Genomic DNA, 9,233 nt, shown 5'->3' on the forward strand with positions numbered 1-9,233 from the left:
AATCTGGTTTCCGAGCTGGTCATGGGTGCACCTCATCCACACTCAAGGTCCTAAGCGATATCATAACCGCCATCTTCATCGACCTGGCCAAGGCTTTCGACTCTGTCAATCACCGCATTCTTATCAGCAGACTCAATAGCCTTGGCTTCTCAAATGACTGCCTCGCCTGGTTCACCAACTACTCAGATAGAGTTCAGTGTGTCAAATCAGAGGGCCTGTTGTCCGGACCTCTGGCAGTCTCTATGGGGGTGCCACAGGGTTCAATTCTCGGGCCGACTCTTTTCTCTGTATATATCAATGATGTCGCTCTTGCTGCTGGTGATTCTCTGATCCACCTCTATGCAGACGACACCATTCTGTATACATCTGGCCCTTCTTTGGACACTGTGCTGACAAGCCTCCAAACGAGTTCAACGCCATACAACACTCCTTCCGTGGCCTCCAACTGCTGTTAAATGCTAGTAAAACTAAGTGCATGCGCTTCATACGATTGCTGTCCGCACCCTCCCACCCGACTAGCATCACTACTCTGGACGGTTCTGACTTCGAATATGTGGACAACTACAAATACCTAGGTATTTGGATTGGAGGTGCTTAATGTGAGTCTGGAAGGAGAGTTTACAGTTTAACCAGACATGGTTAAACTGTAAACTCTCCTTCCAGACTCACATTAAGCATCTCCAATCCAAAATGAAATCTAGAAACAGCTTCCTATTTTGTAACAAAGCCTCCTTCACTCATGCTGCCAAACATACCCTTGTAAAACTGACTATCCTACCAATCCTTGACTTCAGCGATGTCGTTTACAAAATAACCCCCAACACTCTACCCAGCAAACTGGATGTAGTCTATCACAGTGCCATCCGTTTTGTCACCAAAGACTCATATACTACCCACCACTGCGACCTGTATTCTCTCGTTGGCTGGCCCTCACTACATATTCGTCGCCATACCCACTGGCTCCAGGTCATCCATAAGTCTTTGCTAGGTAAAGCCCCACCTTATCTCAGCTCACGGGTCACCACAGCAACACCCACCCATAGCACGCCCTCCAACAGGTATATTTCAGTGAATATCCCCAAAGCCAACATTTCCTTTGGCCACCTTTCCTTCCAGTTATCTGCTGCCAATGACTGGAACAAATTGCAAAAAATCACTGAAGCTGGAGTCTTATATCTCCTTCTCTAACTTTAAGCATCAGCTATCAGAGCAGCTTACCGATAACTGTACCTGTACACAGCCAATCTGTAAATAGCACATCCAACTACCTCATCCCCATATTATTACTTATGTAACAGTATAACTTTAGACCGTCCCCTCGCCCATACCCGGGCGCAAACCAGGGACCCTCTGCACACATCAACAACAGTCACCCACGAAGCATCATTACTCATCGCTCCACAAAAGCCTCTTCAACAGAGCAACAGAAGCCTCTTGCAGAGCAAGGGGAACCTCTACTTCAAGGTCTCAGAGCAAGTGACTTCACCAATTGAAACGCTATTTAACGCGCACCACCGCTAACTAGCTAGTCGCTTCACATCCGTTACACTTACCCTCTTTCTCTTTTGCACCGCAGTATCTCTACTTGCACATCATCATCTGCACATCTATCCAGTATTAATGCTAAATTAATATTTATTGCCTACCTCCCTACTCTTCTACATTTGCACACACTGTACATAGATTTTCCATTTTTTCTATTGTGTTATGATTGTATGTATGCTTATGTGTAACTCTGTGTTGTTGTTTTTGCCACACTGCTTTGCTTTATCTTGGCCAGGTCGCAGCTGTAAATGAGAACTTGTTCTCAACTGGCCTACCTGGTTAAATAAAGATGAAATTAAAAAATACAAAGAAAATACATTGTTTTCCCTCTTGATAGCTAGCTCAACAGTTGCTTAAAAACGATGACAGAAACAACAAAGCTTTGGAGAGTATTTGCACAATGAATCCCAGAATGCATTATATTATCTTAACATGGTATTCAAACTATTGAATAATATGATTTATTTAGCAAATTCATTTGATTTATTGTCATCAATACACTAAAACATTACCCTGGCTTATGTAGTGGCAAAAAAACAAAATTTTGTTGGTGAAACCATTAGTTGGATCATTTATCATATAGCATAAGTTAAAGCAAGCTTTTTATTCTACTCTTAAACTTAATAAACCAGTGTCAGCAATGAATGCTTAGGCATGGTGGTGTGGTATTCAAATGATATAATGAGCCCACGGCTCTGCAGATCTGGACCTGTACGGAGGGACCTGGTGTGACTGCACCGGCTGAAGCTTCGCCACTGACTACTACTGATAATTAATTAATACTAACTTAATGGCAGAGTGAGAGAGAGGTTAATGGTCAAAACTTGGTAGCCTATGTAAGCTGTGCTAGCTGGGGCTGGATAGTCTTTTGAACGATCCTTGGCCAGTGTGTCCACAGATAGTGCGCGAAACCACTCACTCCCTGTCTTGTCTGTCAGTAAAGCCATCAAGGCAGCTGGCTAATTAACTCACGTTACTTGTTGGTGGCCCTTATTGTAACTAACCTATCGAAAGCTAGCTAGCTGGAGCAATGGTCATGTAACGTCAGATAGTCACATAGCTTTTACTTTGACACCGATAGAACACGTAACCTGTTGCAGCTGCTCCTCTACACGCCCAAACTGTCTCTGCTCATTAATTCAATCTTTTGGGCGACAGAAAAAGGAATTCATGCAGTCGAAATTATTATCCGTCTTCGTTGTTTAAGGACGGATATTGATTAAAGAAAGAACCGTGCACGGATCAATCCAATCGGATTACTGTTTTTACACCGGTTACCGGTTGGAATAAAAAATGATGAGAATGGAAAGGAAAATGTTTTTTTTAACGAAATTGTGTACTGTACTCATCTTTACAAACTGTGTTTCAGGTGAGGCAAATGGCTAATAAAATATAGCCTACAATCCTAAAAGCTATACACTAGACAAATAGTGTGGATAAATAAAATACTTATGCACATAGACCTACTGCATTATTTAAAAGCCATAATGTCCATATCTTTTGTTGATAACTTCTTGGGATTGATTGGGACCAGCCTGATTTAGAGTACAGGCAATGCACCCTGTGACCCTCTCATGAAAAGGCACACTGTACCTAATTATATTTCACTCATTGTCAATGTCTAACATTACATGTAGTTAAACTGATCTTGCTCTTTTTGTAGGGGACTATCCCAAGGCACAGAACGTTTCTTGGTTGTCTATCAACTTCAAAACACTGCTTTTGTGGGATCCTAAACCCACCAACTATTCATACACCGTTGAATATTCTGTGTAAGTAAATCATTCACATACTGATTTCTGGTTTATGCATTTACAATTTCAATCATTCCATGGAATAGTGTGTTTATCGGGCACTTCAATCATTATTGAATGGTTGGTTAAAAAAGGTCAGTTGCCGACATATCAAGTTATTACCAAATTCTGCATTACTGCCTTATACTATTCATGAAATGAAACGTCTCCATGAAATATTAAAAACTTGTTGGCTATAATCACATTATCATGGGAGGTCTGCACTAACCTATTCCCAGTCTCAGTCTCTGACCCCGAAGAGTCAGGGTCAGGACTGATGCGATCAGACTACACTATTGATCTGCTAAAAGGGTTTTCAGAAATGCATGCATCTTATACACAGAAAAAGTCAATGGTGTACATTTAACTTTGAAAGATTCAAATGTACACAATTTTCAGTGAACATATGATTCTCACTGTACTGGTCTTAAAATAACACTTTTGAAAGCGATTTAACTCTGTTTCCGTGTTCCCTTTTTACTCTTGAATTGTTCAAAGGAACTCGATTGTAGTGTTAGCATAGATCTACTGTAGAGTAATACGCAACACCTACAGTGTAAAACATAACACTTGATTCAGAGTAAACTGGACTCACTTTGCTTAGTGCTGACGCTGTTACACTTTCTCAGTGTAAGAAGTTAAAACCTTTAGTGTTACATTAAATCATTTTTGGTGTTGTTTTAACACTGGATGGTGTAAAGCCTAATTTGCAGATTTCCCAGGGTTCATTTTCTTTTTGACTAAATCGTAGAGTTAATACCCATGACTATATTTGTTAGTTATTGAATTCATTCCTTTTGAAGTCCTGTGGCTTTCACCAAGTGAGTTCCTAGGCGAATGTTATCATTAAAATGAAACTATGACAATACATTAGATATTGTATATCATAAGGCCTTGCTTATTGGCCTAGTTGATGGCCCATTTTTACTCTAACACGGTAGTGTTAGGAAACTCCTGGTTAAAAGGCCTCATCAGGCCTGCAAATCACATTATGCTGGCTTGTAAAGTGATATGGAAATCCTGTTGCAATCCAGGTAGTTAGGTATCCAAGTTAGATGTTTTTATTCACCAGGAACCTGCATTCTTAATTAATTGACATGGTTAGTAAACGTAATTTTTTAAAACAGTACTTAAACCATTTAAATGGGAACAACTATTTCCTTAATGGGTGCTATAAATCTTACTAACTGATTGGATTAGTTAAAATGTGTTCTATATCTTGGTGTAGCATAAGATTAATTCATCAATCAATCAATCAATGTTGGCAACATGCAAAAACAGAGATATTAAAAACAATCCTAAAAAACATGCTGGGAAATATGAAAATAACAGGTGTGGTTTTGATGGGACTGTTTTAATGTCAACATTGTAAAACAATAACTCTGTTTATTAACACCAACACTTGGGGTTATTTTACACCACTGAGTGTTATTTTACACCACTTTAAGTCCTGAATGAACACTAGAAATGTTACTGACAAATCAACACCGGCCAATTTTCTGTGTACTGTCGAATAGATCAAGGGAGTTTGGAGCTGAAAATAGAAAAAATACAAATATTTTTTTATGAAGTACAATGTGTGTGATATGTGGTGCAAAGAGCTCAATACTATGATTCAAGTCAAAGATTCATATTTGGTACTTTTCTTATTGTTGAACTAAGATTCCAATACAGACCCAATAAATGACCTAAATGCAACAAAAAAACATGTTTGAAGATAATGATAATCCTTTGACTGAAACCTACCATTATGTCTATTTCAGTATTGGCCAGAACAGAGAGAGGAACGCTAACAGTATCAGAACGATGTTGTGACTGTATCATAAATATCTTCTTTATTTCAGAATCGGTCAGAACAGAAAGAAGAACCAACACTGTATCAGGACTATGGAGACAGAGTGTGACCTGTCCAACTCTCTGGTGGACCTGAAGGCCATATACTCCGCTGATGTCCTCTCAAAACCCCTACTTGGTGTGAACTCTGACCTCATAGAGTTCCCCCACACAACCTCGGAGAGGTTCAGCCCTTACCATGACAGTAGGTACCCCAGCCATACAATAACACATTTTTTGCATGCCCTGATACATGGCTGTTGACACCTGTGGTGCCATAGGAATCAACAGCCATGTATCAGGGCACATTTTCTTCATGCCAGTGTAGAAATGTTGGTTCTTCTATAAATCACAGGGAGAAAGAAGAGTGTGCGCCAGGTGTGACAAGCAGCTTGTCAACCTCTCATGGTATTTCCCTTCCAGCGCTTATAGGTAGACCTGAGTTCAAGATCGAGGTGAGCAAAGACAAGAGGAAGATCACCCTGCATGTAGAAGACCCTCCCACAGCCCTGTTCAATGAGCAGAACCAACAGAGAACCATCCGGGACGTCTTCGCTGATGAACTGCAGTACAAAGTCACCTTTGGAAAAGCAAAAGTAATAAAAATGGCAGCCCTACACTAGATATTTACATTTCCTAAAAGTACTCTAGGGCCTGGGGTCGAACCAAATGAGACAGACGTTCATCAATGATGTATGCTCCTTAAAGGTTCAAGCTAAGGACTATAATTATGATGAACAAAAAGATAAACGCAACATGTAAATTGTTGGTCCCATGTTTGATGAGCTGAAATAAAAGATCTCTGAAATGTTCCATATGCAAAAAAAGCTTATTTCTCTCAATTGTTTTGCACACATTTCTTTACATCCTTGTTAGTGAGCATTCTCCTTTGCCAAGATAACCCATCCACCTGAAAGGAGTGGCATATCAAGAAGCTGATTAAACAACATGATCATTACACTTGTGCATATTGTGCTGGGAACAATGAAAGGCCACTCTACAATGTGCAGTTTTGTACCATTATGTCTCAAGTCTTTGTGTGCATTTAGTTGGCATGCTGACTGCAGGAATGTCCACCAGAGCTGTTGCCAGAGCTGTTTTAGAGCATTTGTCAGTAAGTCCAACCAGCCTCACAACCGCAGACCACGTGTAACCACACCAGTCCAGGATCTCCACATCCGGCTTTTTCACCTGTGGGATGGTCTGAGACGAACCACCCGGAATGCTGATGAAACTGTGGGTTTGAACAACCAAAGAATTTCTGCACAAACTGTCTCAAGGAAGCTCATCTGCGTGCTCGTCGTCCTCACCAGAGTCTTGACCTGACTGCAGTTTGGCGTCGTAACCAACTTCAGTGGGCAAATGCTCACCTTCGATGGCTACTGGCATGCTGGAGAAGTGTGCTCTTCACGGATTAATCCCGGTTTCAACTGTACTGGGCAGATAGCAGACACCGTGCATGGCGTCGTGTGGACGAGCGGTTTGCTGATATCAACATTGTGAACAGTGCCCCATGTTTGCGGTGGAGTTATGGTACGGGCAGGCATAAGCTACGGACAACAAACACAATTGCATTTTATTGAAGGCAATTTGAATGCACAGAGATACCGTGACTAAATCCTGAGGCCCATTGTCGTGCCAATCATCCATCGCCATCCCCTCACGTTTCAGGATGATATTGCACGGCCCTATGTTGCAAGGACCTGTACACAATTCCTGGAAGCTGAAAATGTCCCAGTGTTTCCATGACCTGCATTCTCACCAGCCATGTCACCCATCGAGCATGTTTGGGATGCTCTGGATTGACGTGCACGACAGCATGTTCCAGTTCCCGCCAATATCCTCCAACTTCGCACATTGAAGAGGAGTGGGACAACAGGCCACAATCAACAGCCTGATCAACTCTATGCAAAGGAGATGTGTCGTGCTGCATGAGCAAATGATTGTCACACCAGATACTGACTGGTTTTCTGATCCATGCCCCTACCTTTTTTTTATGTATCTGTGACCAACAGATGCATATCTGTATTTCCAGTCATGTAAAATCCATAGATTAGGGCCTAATGAATTTATTTCAATTGACTGATTTCCTTAAATGAACTGTAACTCAGTAAAACCTTTGAAATTGTTGCAAGTTGTGTTTATATTTTTGTTCAGTGTAAATTAAATGCACGAAGTGGATGATTAGCAAGCTTACTTCTGATTATATTGCATGGGAAATCTCTCTGTGTGTGTTATGCATATTTGATATTTTTATGATAGTAAAACAGTAATGAACAAGTTATACAAAATGAAATATATCAGAAGACATGCCTTCTTTGTGTAATTCTCCCTCTAGAAAACGAAGATCTCTGCAAGCAGTGAGATAGAGCTAGAAGAGGGGGATATAGATCCTGGGGTGAGTTACTGCTTCAACGTCCAGGCCTACATCCCCTCCCGCAGCACAGACAATCAGCTGGGAGAGCTCAGTCAAAGACAGTGCTCACCGGGCGACGATAAGTCTGTCTTTGAAGGTAAGGATACTAACAATGCCAAGGTTGTGGGTTCAAGTCCCACAGGGATCACATACTAAAATGGAATGTTCTCATTGTCTCTGTACTGCAAATTGCTTTGGATTAAAGCATCTGCTAAGTGGTATAAGTATATATGGGGCGGCAGGGTAGCCTAGTTGTTAGAGCGTTGGACTAGTAACCAGAAGGTTGCAAGTTCAAATCCCCGAGCTGACAAGGTACAAATCTGTCATTCTGCACCTGAACAGTTCCTAGGCACTGTTCCTAGGCCGTCATTGAAAATAAGAATTTGTTCTTAACTGACTTGCCTAGTAAAATAAAATAAAAATATTATTGGGATAAATAGTACTTCTGAGGTGTACTGTAGCAGGGTTGGTGTCTTTTATTTTCCAGTATACATTTCTGGCTCATGGGTCCAACAGCCATTATCTTTTTTACAAGTTGTGTTCATTAAGGAAATCTGGCCCTGTTTTAATATATTCTGTAACTCGATAATTCATGTTGGCCATTATATATTTAAGGGAGTTCAGATATGCATCTGTGGTACTGAGGATATCGAATCCTTAGCCACTTAGCTAATGCCAAGTCCTAGTATTACAAATGTAGAATCATTCATGTGCATCTTACTCGCTGTGAGGAATGATGAGAAGAGGTTTAGAGGTGCTGATCATATCTCCTAGTGGGCCAATCGGTATGGGAATGCGAAGGATAAAATAAGCTAATGAATTACTAATGTTTAGACTGAATGTGAAATGCAACACTGGAGAAGTCCTTTCCTAAAAGTACTCTGTCCAGCCCAATAATGGTCGACAACCTTGTTTCTTCTCCAGAGTATGGGATCGGAGTGATCGTTGGGTTCATCCCAGCCGCTTTCGGGGCCCTAAGCGAGATTCGGTTGTGGGGGGGCTCCAACCTCGCAGCAAAACATTTTAGTGGAGACGATGGAGAGAAGCCTTAGGTTAATTGTCTACAATTCTACACATTTTGCCATGGGCCATATAGAAAATATATTGATGCTTTAAAGGTTTGAGGGCTCCGTAGATAGGTTATATGTTTAAACTAAATTGTTTTGCGTGAGTATTGTCTGGACATCTTTAATATATGAATAACAAACAGTTAGATGACAGAACATGATGTAAAATAATCAGAGCAAAATGAAACACAACTGTGGAATGTGGTACTAATATGGTACACTGTTTGATTGTGATGGCATGTTCATAATAAAGTCTTGTCATTCATTTGTGGTAATGTGTTTTTCTTTGATTTGAGACACTGTTGAAGAGTGGGGGAAGGTTACGCAAACTGAGTGTTATCACAGCAGACATCAGTCTTATGTAGTTCCTGCCAAAAGGGTCTAACTAGCAGCACCTACAGGTCATTCAACTGACATTAGTGTCACACAAGTACACTTTTAATACATGTATTGAAGGTAGATTATATTATATTTATACTATACTAAAAGACTGAAAAAAATATTAATATAAAGTACACTTTTAATAAGTGCTTTGAAGTGTTGTGATAGCATATTTATAGTTTAATGAAAAATACTGAA

At 40.6% G+C, this 9,233-nt stretch overlaps 1 protein-coding gene across 1 annotated transcript; it reads left to right on the forward strand.

The window, feature by feature from the left end:
* The first annotated feature begins 2,580 nt into the window (after positions 1-2,580).
* LOC118361624 (tissue factor-like) lies at positions 2,581-8,925 on the forward strand. The gene is made up of 6 exons (XM_052483344.1): positions 2,581-2,914; positions 3,209-3,317; positions 5,183-5,376; positions 5,595-5,767; positions 7,510-7,684; positions 8,512-8,925. Exons 1-6 carry the CDS (start codon positions 2,839-2,841, stop codon positions 8,637-8,639), a joined length of 855 nt encoding a protein of 284 aa, XP_052339304.1. The 5' UTR covers positions 2,581-2,838; the 3' UTR covers positions 8,640-8,925.
* Positions 8,926-9,233: the final 308 nt, after the last annotated feature.

This window comes from Oncorhynchus keta, chromosome 28 (assembly GCF_023373465.1).
Source record: "Oncorhynchus keta strain PuntledgeMale-10-30-2019 chromosome 28, Oket_V2, whole genome shotgun sequence".
Lineage (NCBI taxonomy): Eukaryota > Metazoa > Chordata > Actinopteri > Salmoniformes > Salmonidae > Oncorhynchus > Oncorhynchus keta.

Bases quoted from the DNA above. Each gene is read 5' to 3' on its own strand.
- LOC118361624 (XM_052483344.1), top strand. From the start codon at position 2,839: ATGATGAGAATGGAAAGGAAAATGTTTTTTTTAACGAAATTGTGTACT. The intron at 5,377-5,594 runs GTAGGTACCCCA...TTTCCCTTCCAG, and splicing joins GTTCAGCCCTTACCATGACA to CGCTTATAGGTAGACCTGAG. The intron at 7,685-8,511 runs GTAAGGATACTA...TTTCTTCTCCAG, and splicing joins CGATAAGTCTGTCTTTGAAG to AGTATGGGATCGGAGTGATC.